We start from the raw sequence: 19,071 nt of genomic DNA on the forward strand, positions 1-19,071 counted from the left end.
AATCATGAAAAAAAATAAATATTTAAAAATAAAAATAAAATAAAATGGGCTGGGAATGTAGCTCAGTGGTAAAGCAACCCTGGATTCAATCCCCACTACCAAAAGGAAAAAAAAAAGTTCTAAAATACATTTTTTAGTAAACATGTATTGCTCTTATAGTGGAGGAAGGGACTTTGTTTTTTAAAGTTTAAAGTAGAAAGACTCAGGGTACATACAGGGTCCCTGGTACACCAAATCTCAATCACAAGTAAAACAGGACTGTGTTTAAGCCTCTTTTCTCTTTAACTTATATCTTAATGGCCTGATACCACTTACAGATTAACAGAGCTCATGATCTTCTTGAAGGATACTATAAGACTGGCCCCAGAAAAAGAAAAAAGGGGATCAGCGGTGGAAACTGCCAGAGGCAGAGGGAGAAAAGGACTAAGCAGAGATCAGAGAAAGTAAACATAAAAGAACAGGAAATGGGAGGGGGAAGGGAAAGACAAGAGGATAGGTATACTTTCATATATGGAGGCCCATATGAAAAAGAGTAGCTTGTAATTGATTTTTATAACAGACATAGCTAGCATATTTTTATCTCCTTTTATTTTTGTCTGTATTAAGAATGTATTTGTGCCTTTGAGTCCCTCCCTGTTGCTCCCAGGGGCAGGCTGTGTATTTCTTCAGCCCACATGTGCTGTCATATCTGCCTGATACTGCCAGGAAAGATCAACTGGACACTGCATCTGGACATTCTGGAGCCTACTCTGGGAGCAAATTGTGTAACCACATGCCTATCTTTGTGAGCTATAGATTTTGCAGGCTATATGAAACAGCCAGGAACTTTCTGGTGATAAAGGAGATCTGGATGGGGATTCAGGGAGCCCCACAGGCATTTACAGAAAACAAGAAAGTACATCAGTTCTCTCCGGGTCTAAACCCCATTTGTGACACACAACCCAACTAACTGAACAATGCTGACTGAGCCAAGACCATTTTTGTAAGATGTTTGTACTTTTCTGTTGACTTTATGTACAACTCTGTCATCTTCAAAGCTTTTAGTGGGCAAGTGAAATGGTTGATGGAGGATTTTAGTTTAATACACGTCATGTGAGGGTGTTGGGATAAATTTCTACATTGTTTAAGTACATTTATTTCACAGAAAGACAGGCTTTCTAAAAACCTTGTCTTTTCAGTGTGATAATTCATCTTTTTTGCAGTGAGAAGGTACTGGGAATTGAACCTAGGGCCTCACATATGCTAGATACATCCTCAATCCTTTTATATTTTGAGTCGGGGTTTCACTAAGTTGCTAAGACTGACCTCTAACTTATGATTCTCTGGGTCTCAGCCTCCCAAGTAGCTGGATTACAGGCATGTGCCACTGTGGCCAGCTTGATAATACATCTGAATGACTTAATAAAATGCAGCATATTCACTAATGAAATAGAATACAGCGATTAAAAGGAATGAACAGTTGTATCATCAAGGATACACCTCAAAAACATTTTGTGTGAAAAAAGCAAGTGGCCTAATATAATCATTTATGCACAGAAAAGCAAAGAAAATTGCTACGGTTTGAATGTGTTCACCAAAGTTCATGTGTTAGAAATTTAACCCCCAGTGCAACAGTGGGATCTTTGAGAGATGATCAGGTCATGAGGGCTCTGCCGTCATGTATGTGGTACTGGGGATTGAACCCAGAGGGGCCCTGTACTACTGAGCTACATCCCCAGTCCTTTTTATTTTTTATTGTGAGACAGGGTCTCACTAAATTGCTTAGGACCTCTCTAAATTGCTGAGGCTGGCCTCAAACTGGCATCTTTCTGCCTCAGTACCCATGTTGCTGGGATGACAGGCATGTACCACCACACCCAGCCTAAGAGTATTTTTTGAAGGTCTAGCAGAGTATTTATCAAACTCATGACAATGGTTACTTCAGGGAGGGGGAAAAGTCTATGTGATAAGGGTCCAAAGGGACTTTTAGGGGTTTTTCCCATAATGTTCTATATTTTTAAAGAAATATATTCATGTATTACTTGTATGATTACAATTATTAAATCAGGACACAAGTTGATATATTCAATATGAATATAAATATGAAAAATAAGGGAAGTAAACAAAAGCTTATTGATGTTTTTGTTAAAATGGTAGGATTATAATTATTTTTTTCCTTTTCCTCTATTTCTAAAAAGTCTTTCATTTTGTGCCTGTAATGTTTATACAATAAAATTTTGAAATAAAAGTAAATCTGGCTTTATGCAGCCGACATAGTTATATTATTGCATATTAGGTGTAGTCTTTAAGAGGCAATTGGCTCTGGTACATAATTAGTGCCAGAAATAACAGCTTGACATCATGTATGTAAAAAATTTTAATCTTCCTTGGTGACAGTCTCCAAAATTCAATTGGTCAATATAAAACCCTATTCTGCAGCTAATTCCTACTGGCAGGCGGAGTGGGACACTATAATTCCTAAAACCAGAGGTTCCACTGGAATATTTTGAGACTTCCTTTCTTAGGCCCAAGCTGCATGACTGGTTAGGGCTTTGAAAACTGTTCAGATCAAAAAACCCTTCTCTGTGGTACGGAACTTAGATCCAAAAGCTACTTCCTAGGAAAAATCTGGTTTCACCTGCACCCTACCTTCATGGGGATATGAGCTAAACTTCTATGCAGGCAACAACACTAGTCAGGCTTCTCAACTTTCAAGCCAGAATGGTAACCATGTCACCCGACCACCTGTTCATCTGGCTTTCAAAACATATGGATCCTGCCTCAATCAACAACAGAGCATACCAATACTTCTGGCTTTCATCGGGGAATAAATGTAGTTGGCCTCTGAGGTCCTGTCAAAAGCCTGGCTAGGAGAAGAGATATTTATGGAATATATTGTAAGGGACATTCTATCCATCCACTCCTTTAGGTGGCATTTTAAGTTGTGTCCTCAGATCAAGTTAGAACACCAGAAGGTTACATGCCTGAACCATCTGAGCTTGGCCCCTGCAGAAGTGTTTTAATGTTACACCCTTGGCTTTTAGCCAGAGTAGTTACGAGAAAGTAATATGGAAATCTCTTCTGCATGTGTTATGAAACTGTTACTGAGGACATTGTCCCTTATGTTAATCCCACATGAGATATTTCTTATGGAATTTAGTACCAGCAATGGAGCATTATGTAGCTGTTAAAAAATATAATTATGGAAGACTAAATATGAAAATGTGTTTATGATATATTCATGGAAAAAAAGAAGAACAGAAAATAGTATATAGACTCTAATTACAACCATGTAAAATTATATGTGTCTGTGGAAAAGGATTGAAAGCTGAGAGGCAAAGATTAAAATTGTAGAAGGGCAAGGGGATTGTAAGTGTTTCCCCCCACTCCCAATGTTTTTGTTTATTTGCTCAAGTTCTGTCTTTTAAATAGGGGGAGAAAAGAATGTAGTGACAGGAAAATCTCTATCTCTCTTGAGGAATGCCATGCTTCTTTCTTCCTGATAACAAGACTTATGTAATTGACTGCATTTTACCCCTTCCCTTGACTACCCCAAAAGGTGAGTTTAATGTTTAGTCATTGCATATTAGCTTCCTCTTCCTTTCATGCATCTGATTTTCTATTTCTATAATCTTACAACATTTGTACTCTTTTTTGGTAAGGTGCTTCAAATCCCTTGTAGAAAGAGGCAAAATACAAAGCAGTTCCCCCAGTTTAAAATTATATGCAGTCACAGCAAATTGAAAAAAAAATTAAGGAAAGGAAAATTAAAAATACTATAACCACCATTAACACTTTTTAACATTTCTTCCTATCTTTTCTCAATGTGTTTTAATCAAAATTATAAGTACATAGTAAATTTGTGTACAATCAGTGTCTTGAAAAATTGTGCTCTATATGTGTAATATGAAATAAATTACATTCTGCCATCATGTACAACAAGTCAGAATAAATAAAAATAATAAATTTAAAAATAAGTACATAGGGGCTGGAGATGTGGCTCAGCGGTAGCGCGCTCGCCTGGCATGCGTGCGGCCCGGGTTCGATCCTCAGCACCACATACCAACAAAGATGTTGTGTCCGCCGAGAACTAAAAAATAAATATTAAAAAATTCTCTCTCTCTCTCTCTCTCCTCTCTCACTCTCTCTTTAAAAAAAAAAATAAGTACATAGTATATAAACTCTCACATCCAGCTCTTTTCCTGCACATTTAATATCATGAGCATGTTTTAATGTACTGGAAACTTTCAGATTCTTTTCCAGGGTTCAGAAAGGACTGAAATGCTGGGCATTGAACAACCCCAGGCCTATGCAATCACTCTAACACTGAGATACACCCCCAGATCTTTTTTTTTTCCTGATGGGGGGGGGCAGGGAAAGACTCTTTGGTTAAAATGCTTTGGTAAAAACTGGGTGTCACAGCACATGCATGAAATCCCAGAAACTCTAATCCCACCAACTCACAGACTGAGGCAGAAGGATCACATGTCGGAAGCCAGCCTGTGCCACTAAGGGAGACCCTGTCTCAAAACAAATTATTGATTGTGGCTATAACTCAGAGGGAGTGTTTGCCTTGCATATGCAAGAAGAAAACAAAACTGTGGTAAATATTATGCCAGTAGGACTTTCAAAGATTGGAACCATAGAGGTCCATAGGAAGCTTAAAGAGGAAGCTCAAAGGACCCTCAAAACCTAAGGGATGAAACATTGTGGAAATTCTTCATGCAGGGATCCAGGACTGAATTTGTCTGGATGTAAAGTTTAAACTCAGGGAAGCCTAAAGACCAAAGGACAATGTGGAGTATAGTACCCAGACTGGAAATCACTAGAAGTAGGATTTTAGAGCTAGCAGAGACTTTGGAGATCATTCAATATATAATTCTCATTTTACAAATAAAGAAAGCAAAGCCAGAAAAGGGGAATTGACTTGTATAGGCTTTGAAGTCAGGCTGACTAGGTTTGTATCTCTACTGTACCTCTTAGTAACTCCTGACCCTTTACCCTAAGTCTCACTTTCCTTTGTGAAATGAAAATAAGTAATAACATTAAGCTTATTATACATGTGTAGATTAAATCAGACAATTTATGTAAAGCACTTAGCACAGTGCCTAATACAAAATAAAAACCCAATGTTACTATTGATATTAGGGTAACTATTATTAGTAAACAACAGAATGACAAAGCTATGACAAGGACTCAGATCTCCTGAAAATCTAGTGTTCTTTTTACTACAATGGAATGACTTCCAGGGTTCAGAAAGGACTGAAACTTGCCTCAAACTTAGCAAACCAACTCAAATCTATTCAGGGCTAAAATCTGAGTCTTTCAGTCTAGGGCTTCACTTTTTGTGAAAGTGCCTAGCTAGTCTGGTGTCTAGAAAACAGGACTTTGAGAAACATTTACTAACCAAAAAGAATTTTTAAAAAACAACACAGAGACAAGGTTGAGAAGGTGTTTTCCTAAGACAAGGACTCTTTCACAGATAAAACCATAAATGTCTTAGGGAAGAGGGCAACCAAAAATATGCATATTCCATACACATCTGTGAAGATCAGGGACAAGTAGAGGTGGTGCTTTCTAACAATCTGGAATTTTCTCATTATTATTTATGTCTACCACTGCATCTTTTCCTGTGGTTACAAGGGAAAAATCCTGTAAAAATCCTAGGTGGGGGTTGTACTTTTTTTTTCAGAGCTGGGCAGGGTAACAAAGAAGTGGGGAAATGTCTATCTCAATTCAAATTAATAGAGCCGGTTTGGCAGCAGTCTTGGGGGGTGGCACCCAGGTAGAAGAGTGGGTGGTGACAGTGAAAGAGGCAAGAGAGCCAAACTCCTGTGACCTTCAAGAGGAAAAATAAAACAAGTGGTGAATGGGGATCAATTTGAGAACATACAGTCTAGGGTTTCAAACTGGGAAAAAAAGGCTGCACCTCCCATATCCTGCCATATCTATTCATAGTTTATGACAGCAATGGTTTTCTGGGGGCTTCCTGTTAGTCCTCTTCCATGACCAAAGTCTCTTTTATTTTCTAAGGCCATCTTGCTGACTGTTTCTTGACTGACATGTGTCTAACACTCCCATAGCAATGAGGTGAGTTACCCTTACCTCTCTAGCTTTAAAGCCATGATGTTTTTATCACCCCACCAATCCTTTTGCCCACCCTCCTAAAACATCTGGTCCTATGGCATATGATCATTTTTATCTGTTCAAGCTTTCAAGATATACTTTCATCTTGTGAAGTCTCAATAAGCAACTGTTGATTGATGTTAGAGTCTATAATCTAGTGGAGGAGTCAATATATCCTCATGGAATGGAAAGATAGATAACCACAAGCACAAAATTAAATATAAATGGAGTTCCTAGAGGTTCAGGGGGTGTAAAGTAGATAAGTGATCTATCAGGTTGGGCTAGTCAGGGAAAGTTTCCAAGAACATGTAAGTTTTGAGCTTTGAATTGGAACTTTAAGGAGATGATGGACATGAGTTAGTGAAGAGGTGGACCTTTTCAAACAAATGCACAGAAACAATGCAAGATATAACTCAAGCTAGGACAGGTGCCTGCCCCACCCTGCCATTTCCCCATCTCAGCAACTCTCCATGATCTGTCACCACACCTGTTTCAGTTTGAAGAGAGTGCCTTGTACCTTAGTGCCCACCAGGCTCTCTCATACCAGGCCCTCTCCTCTACTGAATTCACCACTTGTAAAGCACTTACAAGATGTACCACTTAGGTGATAGGTAGAGGACAAATGCAAATTGGAGTAGAACAAAGGAATGTGGAGAACTAAGATGGTTATTTTACCATAGGGAGGCTAATATCACCGTGAACGGCCAATGTGCTGAAACTGCTGAAAAGTCCTGGTTGCATGGATATCCTTCCTCACCAGACATCACAGAATATGTATCAGGAAACACTGCAAATGGTAGACAAGTCAAATTACAGTCCCTGCCCCTAGAAGCTTGTTGTCTAATAGGAAAAGCAGAACATGGCCAGGCAGAGAATACATATGATATATTTATTTAAAAGTTATTAAATGTCCAAGTGTAATATCATTTGATTCCTGATCCCTTTAATACATTCATTCCACCAACATTTCTTGTCTACTATATGACCCAGAGCTGAGGTCACAGAGATACATAAAATGTGTTTCTGCCCTCAAGGAGCTCACAGTTTATTGGGAGAAAGACAAATAAACAAAAATGGTTTGCACTATATAATATGAGCCTGCTCATGGTGCTTAGGAATACAGTAAAAGGAGAACTAACTGCACCTGAGGTGAGATAGGGAAATATGAACAGGAGTTTACAAAATAAGAGACTTGAAGAAGGGATGACTGGGCTGGGATTGTAGCTCAGTGATTGTAGCTCAGTGGTAGAGCACCTACCTCACACTCGTGAGGCCCTGGGTTCAATCCTGGGCACCACATAAAAATAAGTAAATAAAAATAAAGATATTGTATCCATCCATAACTAATAAAATATTTTTAAAAAAGAAGGGATGACGAGAATGATGACATCACAGGATGCTGTAGGAAAGGTATGAAAGGGCATGGCATTTCCAGGAAATAGTAGGAAACTCTGGCTGGTTGGAATACTGTGCTCAGCAAAAGATGAGGCAAGAAAGGTGTGAAGTGACCTGAGTATGAAGAGATTTGCTAGGGAGTTTGAACTTTACCAGATAGGACTGTGGGAAATCAGAGGAAGTTTCAAGTAGAGAAATTAAATGATCACATAAAAGCAATATGATCCCAGTTCTCCTGTCTCCTAGGCCATTCTTCTATCTCCTTGAGCAAGTCACTTATCTGAGAATTAGTAGTATCTTCATCTATAAAACGAGGAGGATAGTGGTACGTACCTCATAAGACTGATGTGAGGAGTAAAGGAGCTAACATTGGCAAAGCAATTAGCACAGGGACTAACACATAATAAGCTCTCCATAAATTTTAGCTATAATTACCAGGCATGCTTTATTTTTTTGCGGGGGGGGGGGCAGGGGTACTGGAGATTGAACCCAGGGTCACTTAACCACTGAGCCACATCCCCAGCCCTTTGTGTGAGTGTGTGTGTGTCTTTTATTTAGAGACAGGGTCTCACCGAGTTGCTAAAGGACTCGCTAAATTGCCGAGGCTGGCTTTGAACTCGTGTTCCTCCTGCTTCGGCCTCCCCAGCCGCTGGGATTACAAGTGCGCCACAGCGCTGGCCCAGGCATGCTTCTTAAAAACATGTTGTAGTGAGGGGAAAGACTGGTGGAAGAAGGTTCAATTAAGATGATGTTCCAATTTAAATCCAGTTATAAATAAGGTTTCCAACTGGGATTTGGATTATAGCAAGTTAGGCAGATGAAAAGACAAAATCAGTCTAGCTTGGGAGACTTGGTAGACCAGGACAACCACTAACCAAATTCACAGGTTAAGGAGAGCCAGAGGATAGGGGTGTGGGTGCAGGAACAGATAAAAAGTTCCGTTTGGGACCTGTTGAATGAGAAGCGAAGCCGTTGAATATGAGAACCAGAAAAAATGTCGATATTCAAAGGCAGCTCAGGGGAACCGGTGGGAAGAAACAGAAAGACCTCACTGTCGGTGTAAACTGCGTACGGAGGTGGAGGGGGACAGGAGAGACCACCACCATCAGCTAACCATTTGTTTATGTTACATAAGTCCCCCACCCAAGTCCTCAACGTGCTTACAACTTATTTTCTAGCCAGTTCTGGCTTCTTCTTTTCGGTTTTCTGCTTCTTGTAGAGATTTTCTTTCTCCTTTTGCTCCCTCTTAACTGGAGGGAAAGGTCCAGCATCTATCAACACGTTCACTTAGGCGACCCCAAATTCCAAGGAAGTGGGTAGAAAGCGAGGTGAGGAGGAAAATAATTTTTAAGAAAAGACAGAGTCCGCGACGACCTCTAATAATTAAAGTTCCACCTCCCCATATCCTGCCACGCTGCTCTCCGGCCGCTTGTACCGGGCTCCTGGTCCCGAGGTAGGACGGGAGATGTAGTCCTCAAGACTGACCAGGGTGGCACGACTGAAGAACTCGGTTTCCCAACTGGCTCTCCAGGCGCGTGCGCAGATGGCTGCCCCGGCGAGTGGTAAACAGAGACGTCAGGCGGGGGCTGCTGCTTGGAGCAAAACAAAAGGGAAACCCGGGGGGCGGGGGGTGGGGGGGTTTGATAGGGGAATCGGTGCTGGAATAAGGGAGGCTGGGGCCACGAGAACCTTGACCCTATTAAGAGTGGCGAGAAGGGAAGAGGCGGGGGGAGGGGGAGTCAGGGGAGGGGCAAGTGACGCGGGGGAGCGGGGCGTGGGGGAGGGCAGTGATCCGGGTGGAGGAAATTTGGGAGGAGTGTCCGGGGGGCAGCAACTTAAAAGGGGGAGGGAACTGCGGCTGAGGAGACGTTCGGTGATGGGAGCGCAATGTATGAGGGGATACTGTGCCTCAGGTTTAAAAGAGCAGGAAGCTGAGTGAGAGGTTGGAGAAAAAGTGTCTTCTCTAGGCGGAGGTTACAGGTGGTGTCTCAGCAGAGAGCTCAGAGGCTGCACGCTGTAGTCGGGAAGAGGATCGGAGAACTGTGGAAGGGACAGTTTAGGGGCTAGCGTCCTGGGGCGAGGGAGAAGTTCCTGACTTTTTGGGGACTGGCAGGAATGTGCCTCCTGACCCTCGGTGCTTCCCCCCTGGGGGGAGGCATGGTGAGGGACTGTGGCAGGCTTTACTGAACGCTGAGTCGCGGAGGTCCAACTCCACGTATGGATCCAGGGAATAAGAATTCAGCCACAGAGGCTGCTGCGATCATAGACCTCGATCCCGACTTCGAACCCCAGAGCCGTCCCCGTTCCTGCACCTGGCCCCTTCCTAGACCAGAGCCCACTACCAAGCCCTCCGAACCGCCCGAGGTGGAGCCAGGTCTGGGAGAGAAGGTACACACGGAGGGGCACTCAGAGCCGATCCTGTTGCCCTCGCGGCTCCCAGAGCCGGCAGGGGGCCCCCAGCCGGGGATCCTGGGGGCTGTAACAGGTCCTCGGAAGGGAGGCTCCCGCCGGAATGCCTGGGGAAATCAGTCATATGCAGAACTCATCAGTCAGGCCATTGAGAGCGCCCCGGAGAAGCGACTGACACTCGCCCAGATCTATGAGTGGATGGTCCGCACGGTGCCCTACTTCAAGGACAAGGGTGACAGCAACAGTTCAGCAGGATGGAAGGTAACTATGACCCCCTTACCTCTGTCTACCTACCCCTGGGCCTCTTAGACCTCTACCTCCTACTCTGAGGCCCCTTTTACCATCCCACCCCACCCCTTTGGGAAGCCCAGAGATCCACCTTCAATCTTAAGTTAGACAAACATTTACTTAGTACATAGTATATGCCACACTCAGCTTGATGCTGGAGAATCGCAGATGAATTAAGACACTGTCCCTGCCTGGAGAAAATCAAATTCTCTACTCCCTGCTCAACACTCCCAGCACTTTGGCTTGGGCTGCCCCAAACACTTATTCCCACAGAGAAGTCTTTATCCTATGTGCAGAAGGAACTGTGTGGATTCAACCTAGCCTTTCCTCCTCCCCCACCTCCACCCCAACACCTTTTCTCCCATTCCTGTGGGATTACTTGGATTCCCTGCTTGCCTCCCAGTAACTCAATGTAGAGGTACTCTTCTGGGATTGCTGTACCCAGGAGGAGGGAGTGGGTGGCAAAAGTTTAAAAGATTATATTCATGGTGAAAGGTAGCTGATCTAACACACTAAAGGGTCTGTGAACTGCAACCTGCCTCATTGTGCCCTACGATGCCTATAAACTGTCCTTTCTAAGGGGCTATCCAAGCTTTGGGGGAAAGTCTTTGATTTACTGTTGAGGAATATTACTCACAAAAAAGGAGATAGGGCTCTGACTTTAGAGCCGAAGGTTGGGAGTTCCCTTGGCCTTCCACGAAGAAACTATGGGGAAAGAACTCACAAGATACTCTGAAAAAAATTGTCCTGGGAAATATGGACTCTAATCACAAGGGGGGGGGGGGTTCTACCCCAACTTACATCTTGTACCTCTGTGGGTGGTGAGGTCAGCATACAACAAAGTACAGAAGGAGGAATGAGCAGAGTGTCTTCCCCTAGGTATGGAAGATTGTGAGATCAGATGTGCAGTGTGCATAGGGGCTGGACACAACAGAAGACAGGACAGCTGACTGAGACCCTTGGCACTATTTCTGGGTAGACTGCCACGCCACAGTCTCAGCTCATAAAGAGCTCCCCTCCTTGGACCCAGCCTACACAGCTGTTTTTCTTTTCCCTTAGGTTCATTTTCCAGGGTAGAAGAAATAACCATGAGTTGTTAGTTATACTGTGGGAATATATTCCTCCTTAGGATTTACACTTGCATAGGGCTTTATAGTTTACAAAATAGTTTTAAAATTTTTCATTTTAGCTGGGCACAGTGTTGAACGCCTGTAATCCCAGCAACTCCGGAGGCTGAGGCAGGAAGATTGCAAGTTCAAGGCCAGCCTTGGCAATTTAGCAAGTCCCCTGTATCAAAAACAAAGTAAAGGACTGGGATGAAGCTCAGTTGGTAGAGTGCCCCTGGGTTCAATTCCCAGTACCACAAAAATAATCATTTTATTAATCTTCACTGCAGTTCTGAGATTCCACATTCTACTTATTAGGGTATTAAAGTACAAACCTACTATCAGTAGAATGAGGACTTGAACTCAGGTCTAACTGTAAATCATATTTCTCTAGGGAGCTCAGGGCTTGCTTTCATTGGAATGATTGCAAAACCAATTGAGACTTGAGTGTGGGGCTTCTGAGGCACCCACCCTGCTCCCAGGGGGAAGTTTCATGCCTGAATTGACTTCCCTGGTGACATGCCAAGGTTACTCCCACCCCACCAGGGGGCGGCACTTAACTTAGAACAAGAAAGCTTAGATTAGGTGGCTTGGGGAGCAATTAGCAGTCACCCCTCCCAACCCCCCAACACTCAAGAATTATGGGTTTCTAACCTCTCCCACTTTGGACCTCTCCCACTTGTTAGTTTCAAGGTCTAAAGAAAAGGAGATGAACAAATGGGCCTCAAAGGTGCTAAGTAGTAGGAAAAGGAATGGGCCATCTCAGTAGACTCAAAGTTAGAGAATGAGAAAGGAGATAATCATGGTGCCAGAAGTCACTGTGGTCCTCAGGTACTAAGAGCCCAAGACTTGAAGGAGCTAGAAGCATCAGTGCAGCCAGAGTATTTGGAGTGTCATGAAGACAGGGTCTCTGAAAGTCAAGTTATTTGGCAAAAGAGCCCTGAAATAAAAAAGCTGCTCAAGCAGCCTTCTGCAGGCAAAGGGTCTCCTTATCTTAGAGAACCAGTCAGAGACACTTGAGCGGTTTCTGACTGTCCATAGCCTCAGCCTCCAGGTTGCTCCAAGCTCCAAGCACTTCTCAGGCTCCTCCAGAATTTCCAAAGAGCTCCTAGTGGGAGGTCAAATGCCCCTAAGGGTAGAGATTATGCACAAATTCCTGAGGAGTAGTGGGGGAAGGGAGGTTGGGAAGGGGGGGGGGAGGGACAAAACTGGCTCTAACTAGCCTGGGGCAACCAGTAAAAATAAGCTGTATGGGGGCTCAAGAAGCTGCCAATCTGGATCTTGCTCCCTGGGCTGCTGGGGGTGTGGGGGGGAATAGTATGTATCCCTAGCAGAACGTCACCAATGAGGAAGATAAAACACATGGCTTCCAATACCCATGGCACTCAAGAGCCAACAGAGCCTCAAGGAGTCTCACCACCATCACCGGAGGGCCACCTACCAATCAGGCAACAAATATTGATTTTGTACTATGAGCTTAGTGTACTGTGGGCCTGGTGCTCTAAAGAGCCACCATTGGGGGCTGTGGGACTGTCAGTGCCCTTGGCACTTACACTTGATGAGACTTATTACACAAAATCATAAGCCACACAATATAGACTGGGTAAAATTGTGTGGAACAGATTAAAAATACTGTATACGAAATTTGATAGACTTTTATAAAAGAGGTGGGACTTAAGCTTGGTCTTGATGAACTAGTACAATTTAGAGAGAGGAGATCCTTCTGGGAAAAAGAAGGAGGGTTAGATTGTGCCTTGTAAATGTAGTTAAAGGGTTCGTGTCACCTATTGGCAGAAATAAGGTTGGGATTCAGAAAAAGGGGGGTGTCTTCCAATTCCATGGAGAGCTGGGTGACCCAAATGCCCAGTGTGGGGTGGGGGAGAATGGAGCAGCAGCTGTGCTGAAGTTCCAGTCCCTCAGCCTATTCAGAGAACTGGCCCAGGGCAAGGGTCAGTCCTGGGCTGGTATGGCCACTGTCCTGTAATCGCCATGTAAGCCTGCATTCAAGGAAAGGGTAGAACCTATGGAATGATTTTTCCTATCTGAACCTAGTTTTTGTTGGAATAGGAGTAAGGCTTCTCCATTTCCACAAGCCCCAGGCACCCACCAGAGCCTGACTTTTCCAGGATGGGCACCAGACCCTCTCCAGTAGGTTGTTACTTTGTCTCTGGTGCTCCTTGTGCAGAGAAGTCTGGAGCAGAGACTGTGCTGCTTGTCCTAGGGGGAACTGTGAATGGTCTCCTCCCCCTCTCTTTCTCTGCCAGTTTTCCCCTTACATTTGACTTTCTTTTATTCTCTGGGACACCCCACCTGCTATGTCCTCACCTCCCCTTTGACTAGATTACTGGCCACCAACCTACACATACCTCATGCCTCTTTTTCCTGCTGCCTCTACCCCCTACAGAATTCCATCCGCCACAACCTGTCCTTGCACAGCAAGTTCATCAAGGTTCACAATGAGGCCACCGGCAAGAGCTCTTGGTGGATGCTGAACCCCGAGGGAGGCAAGAGTGGCAAGGCACCCCGCCGCAGGGCTGCCTCTATGGATAGCAGCAGCAAGCTGCTCCGGGGCCGCAGCAAAGCCCCCAAGAAGAAACCATCCGTGCTGCCAGCTCCACCCGAAGGTGCCACTCCAACAAGCCCTATTGGCCACTTCTCCAAGTGGTCAGGCAGCCCTTGCTCTCGAAATCGTGAAGAAGCTGATATGTGGACCGCCTTCCGTCCACGAAGCAGTTCAAATGCTAGCACTGTCAGCACCCGCCTGTCCCCCATGAGGCCAGAGTCTGAGGTGCTGGCAGAGGAGGAGATACCAGCCTCAGTCAGCAGCTATGCAGGGGGTGTCCCTCCTACCCTAAATGAAGATCTCGAGCTGCTAGATGGGCTCAATCTCACATCTCCCCATTCCCTGCTATCTCGGAGCAGTCTCTCTGGCTTCTCTTTGCAGCATCCTGGGGTTCCTGCCCCCTTACACACCTATGGCGCCTCTCTCTTCGGCCCAGCAGAGGGGCCCATGTCAGCAGAAGGGTGCTTCTCAAGCTCCCAGTCTCTGGAGGCCCTGCTCACTTCTGATACTCCACCACCCCCAGCTGATGTCCTCATGACCCAGGTAGATCCCATTCTATCCCAGGCTCCCACACTTTTGTTGCTGGGGGGGATGCCTTCCTCCAGTAAGCTGGCCACAGGAGTTGGCTTATGCCCCAAGCCCCTAGAGGCTCCAGGCCCGAGCAGTCTGGTTCCCACCCTTCCTATGATGGCACCACCTCCAGTCATGGGAGGTGCTCCCATCCCCAAGGCTCTGGGAACTCCTGTGCTCACACCTCCTACTGAAGCTTCAAGCCAAGACAGAATGCCTCAGGATTTAGATCTTGATATGTATATGGAGAACCTGGAGTGTGACATGGATAACATCATCAGCGACCTCATGGATGGGGGTGAAGGACTGGACTTCAACTTTGAACCAGGTATGGTACCCCCTAATTACTTACTGTAGCATCTCAAAACCTATGCCCATTCCTAGATGCCCAGTTCATCCCATTATCTGAGCCAGGGAGAGATATAGAACAAGGGGTAAATGGAGCTCCTGGAGAATTAGAGAAGATGTTGCATTGGAGGGACAGTTTCTCAATGAGACCTCCAGTACCCACAGAGGGCAGCACAGAAGGGGTGTGTTTGGAGGCGGGATTCTCAGTTCTCCTTGCTGTGAATGTGAACAGTGGGAAGTTGGCTTGCCCCAGATGAATCTCTTACCTTGTCCTCCATTTTTTCTTCCCACAGATCCCTGAGTCATGGCTGAAAGCTTTGTCCCCTGCTTCAGAGGTGGAGCTAGGCGTGTCTATATCCACTCTTTTCCCTTGAGTCCTCCCCAGGAATTTGGGACCCCTGCTTTAGAGCTAGGGTGGGGTCTAATCACACACACACATACACACACACACACACACACACACGCACACACACACACACACACATACACATACACACACACACACACACACACACACACACAGTCGAGGAAATTAAAAAGATAAAGCTACCCGGATGGGGAATATGGGGGGAGGGGGGCTGGGAGGGGGAAAGGGAAAAGGGTTTATTCTCACTGTGCCAATTAGGGGGTAAGGCCCTTTCTCAGGAGCCATCCTCAGCTTCCCCCCATACCCACTCCTAGGCTTTGTAGCAGGGGCCAGCAATGCTGTTGGAAATGTGAAGTCACCAGTGGCCTTACCCCTGCCTTTGGGAGCAGGAATTTTTTGTAGAGAGTCTTATCTGAGCTGGGCCAGGCAAGGTTGAGCCTGGAGATTTTATGCAGCGGCCCCTTGGGCCAGTGGTGTGGGGTGGGTGGGGGGAACAGGGGACCTAGAAGGGCCAAGGTCTGAGCACTGGAGTGGCTCACCAGGCCAATCACCTTTGGAAGGCTACAGATAACAGAAAGGCTTTTTATAAACTTTTAAAGAATTATAAACACAAATATAGAGATTTTTAACAGTGGCAAGGTGCTAGTGATTGGGGAGAGTGCTTTTTTTTCTTTTTCTTTTTCTTTTTCTTTCTTTCTGAAGGCTTTGTCATAGTGACATGATACAAACACTACAGACAATACTACAGGAGACATGGGGAAGTTGGGGAGAAGTGGGGAGCAATAGTGAACATGGATGGATAAGAGCTCCCATTTGGACCAGGTCTAGAGAAGGATCTATGCATAAATAGGTTGGAGTTTTCCCCAGGGAAAAACCTAAACTATGTTCCCTTGTCTGTCAACTTGTGCCTGGGAGAGTGTGGTATTGGGGTACAGCCACACTCTTGTATGCCCCAATGTGGGTTTGTGCTATACTGAGGGAGAAAGAATTGAAGGCCTGGAATTAGCTTGGGGCCTGGGAGGGGGCCGGAGGGGGGAGAAGAGAAGGAGGGAAGGATTTAGGGTGGTAAAGTTAGGTACAGAGACCTCCCTGTTTAAGGCCCCTGACAGCTGTCCCTGCCCTTCTTCCCCTTCCCTGACTACAGGGGTTATGTGGAAGTGTGTGTGGTAGCAGGCAGGGGGGAGGGGAGGAACTGGGAAGGGGGAGCTGGGGAGCTTGGCTGAGGGTCTGGGAAATGAGCAGGGATGGGGGGAATGTGGATCAGGTTTACTAGCACCTGCCAGGGAGGCCATCTGGGGCTCCTTCTCCACCCCAGCCCCCAAAGCAGCCCCTCCCCCAGTGCCCTTTGCATTGTCCCCTCCCCCACCCCTGCTGTGGGTTCCCATCATTTCCTGTGTCAGCGCCTGGCCTACCCAGATTGTATCATGTGCTAGATTGGAGTGGGGAAGTGTGTCAAATCAATAAATGAATAAATTCAATAAATGCCTATAACCAGCTCTGGTTTCTGCTGCTTTGCTGCTCCCCTGGATAAGGGGGAGGGAGGGGGAAAGGCGAAGGGCAAGTAAGTCGAAGGGCGGCGGGAAGGACTGCCCAGAGGCAGATAGGTGGGGGTGGGGGAATTTCAGCCTGGGAGGTAGTGGAGTATGGTGGGGGAGGGACACCTAACCCCAGCAGGAGTAGGCGGGCTGCGAGATAGGCCTCCCAAGGGGAGGTAGCCTGGTTTGAGAAGACCCCACCCCCTACTCCGTCCCTCAAAGGCTCATTGTACCAGACTTCGGTCTTTCCTCACCCCCACCCATGTGCTCGCAACAGAGCCTCTCCTGCCGATCCCGTCCACCCTCCCCGGGGCCTGGGGCCTACTTAAGCCTTAGTGCAGATATTGGGAGAAAGAGTCTGTCTCGAAAAAGGAACTTCACATTAAATTCCAGGAATTTCATACCCAGAATTACTGCTCTCACTTGGTCACTTTATTGAGTTAGCGATGTTTATCCCTCCTACCGAGATTGTCTGCTCTGGTCTTAAAGGGAGGGCCCCTACGAGTGGGAGGGGGCCCATCTTCTTCTGATCTTCCTGATTTGGACTGGAAAGGGAAAGTCAGTAGATAAACAAAGAGGCCCTACAGGGGAGGTTTCTACAAACTGGGGCCAAAGGGAAGACAATAGAAGTTGGGGTCAGGTCTTGGTCATAGGTGTAGGATTTGAAAAGGAAATCCATCCCAGGGGGCTAAGGTGGAGAAAACTTCAGCGGTCTGGTGGGGAGAGGGGAGTGCTGGAGCGGGCCATGTTTGGGGAGTCTTACTGGAAGATTCACGGTGGATTCAATTGGAGTGATCTTCTTGGCTTCCAGGGTTCTAAGCATTTTCACTCGGCTCCTCTCCATGAAGTCACATTGTGTGCGCAGCGCATCTAGGAAACAGGAAAAGACAATCATGCCTCTGAGGAATAGAGACCTCATCATCCCATCTTTCAAATGGTCAGCTGGAGTAAACTGGCCTAAGATGGAAATGATGGTGTAGTGATACCGAGATATACAGAGAAGATGGCAGAGACATGGGGGGAGGAGGAAGTGACATATCCACCTGGTTTAAATTTCCTAAAGTGGACCTAGACCCTGTCCCCACCCCCTTTCTTGAGGTACTAGGGGATTGAACTCAGGGACTTATGCATGCTAGGCAAGCACTGAGCTACATCCCCAGCCCTTTTTATTTTGAGACAGGGACTCACTAAGTTGCTCAGGCTGCTATGGAACTGAGTAGCTTGGAATATAGATGTGCATCACCACACCTGGCCTTGCCCCTTTTTCCTAGGCTCCTATGAACTCACTTTCCATCGTACGCTAGTCCCACCCTATATTCTCCATCACACAGCTATGTACAGTATTCCCCACATTCTTCCCTCCCCCATCACACTTCTTACCAAGTAGCTCAGGTTCTGGATTCTTCAGAATGGGCACAAAAGCTCTGTAGGCATTCTCAAGTTTGGTTCCTGTAAACGTAGCCTTCTGCTATATCCCTAGCCATTGTCACCCAGTTTCCACCCCTCTGAAGCCCAAGATTTTAGGACTCTAACACTAAGCACTACCTTGAGTTGGTGTACCTTATTTTCTCCCTTTATGGACCTAAGGGAAAGTTATGGACTCTAGGCTGAGATGGGGAGACATAGTATTTGTGAACATAACCTATTGTCATAGAGGCAGTGCCCTTTCTTAGGCTAAACTAGATATCGTCAATTGAGGTCTGATTGAAGGTGCCCTACTTTAAGGACAAGATTCATGATCCATCTTGAAGGTCTTGCTCTATCTCTGGGTAATATTCCCAAGCCTCTACCTGGTGCCCCACGCTCCACCTTACAAACATAATAGGTGTCCCGAGCTGTAAGGAATTTGCTGGCATATTCTCCAGGGGTCTTCATCAGGAAAAGCAACTTCATTGTCCCCGATTCATCACACAAATCGATGGTGTCTGGAGGGAGGCCACAGAGTAATCGGGACAGCTAAGGACAGAAGGCGGAAGCAAAAGGGGCCAGTGATCCTACACAGAATGAGTTGGAGGAAGCTGTAGGGATATGAGGAAACCCCTTCTTATCAGAATGAGGATTTAGGGGCTACAGATACTCCTACTGCTTCTGACCCTTGGCCCTTAGTCCCCTCCCAAATCTCCTCACCTGTTTTACGCAACCCCACTTTACTGCGAGTGTAATGTAGCAACGGGAAAACAGAGCAATTGGTATTGACCAGAAACTGCTGATTATCTGAGAAGAAATGGGATGGGGCATGCGGGCTCTTCTTTAGTTATACAATCTCTGTGATCTCCACTGCTTTCAACCCTACCCACGCCCTACCCACAGCTTTGTGTGACCCCTCACCTCCATGTTTGATGAAGATGAACATGCTTTCAAGGTCATCTCACTCTTCAGAGAATA

General features: G+C 45.8%; 2 protein-coding genes across 3 annotated transcripts; one reads left to right on the top strand and one right to left on the bottom strand.

The window, feature by feature from the left end:
- The first annotated feature begins 9,274 nt into the window (after positions 1–9,274).
- On the top strand, positions 9,275–16,631 carry Foxo4 (forkhead box O4). Of its 2 annotated transcripts, XM_026412603.2 has the most exons (4): positions 9,275–10,170; positions 13,708–14,409; positions 14,596–14,764; positions 15,078–16,631. In XM_026412603.2, exons 1-4 carry the CDS (start codon positions 9,718–9,720, stop codon positions 15,083–15,085), a joined length of 1,332 nt encoding a protein of 443 aa, XP_026268388.1. In that variant the 5' UTR covers positions 9,275–9,717; the 3' UTR covers positions 15,086–16,631. The 2 variants fall into 2 exon arrangements, with proteins under 2 accessions (XP_026268388.1, XP_026268387.1); XM_026412602.2 differs by having other exon boundaries at positions 13,708–14,764.
- Positions 16,632–17,126: 495 nt separating this feature from the next.
- CXHXorf65 (chromosome X CXorf65 homolog) lies at positions 17,127–19,039 on the bottom strand. Its single transcript, XM_026412593.1, has 6 exons — positions 19,015–19,039; positions 18,814–18,900; positions 18,477–18,611; positions 18,067–18,135; positions 17,392–17,556; positions 17,127–17,233 (listed from the first exon to the last, which is right to left on the bottom strand). Exons 1-6 carry the CDS (start codon positions 19,037–19,039, stop codon positions 17,127–17,129), a joined length of 588 nt encoding a protein of 195 aa, XP_026268378.1.
- Positions 19,040–19,071: the final 32 nt, after the last annotated feature.

Source organism: Urocitellus parryii, chromosome X (genome assembly GCF_045843805.1).
Source record: "Urocitellus parryii isolate mUroPar1 chromosome X, mUroPar1.hap1, whole genome shotgun sequence".
NCBI lineage: Eukaryota > Metazoa > Chordata > Mammalia > Rodentia > Sciuridae > Urocitellus > Urocitellus parryii.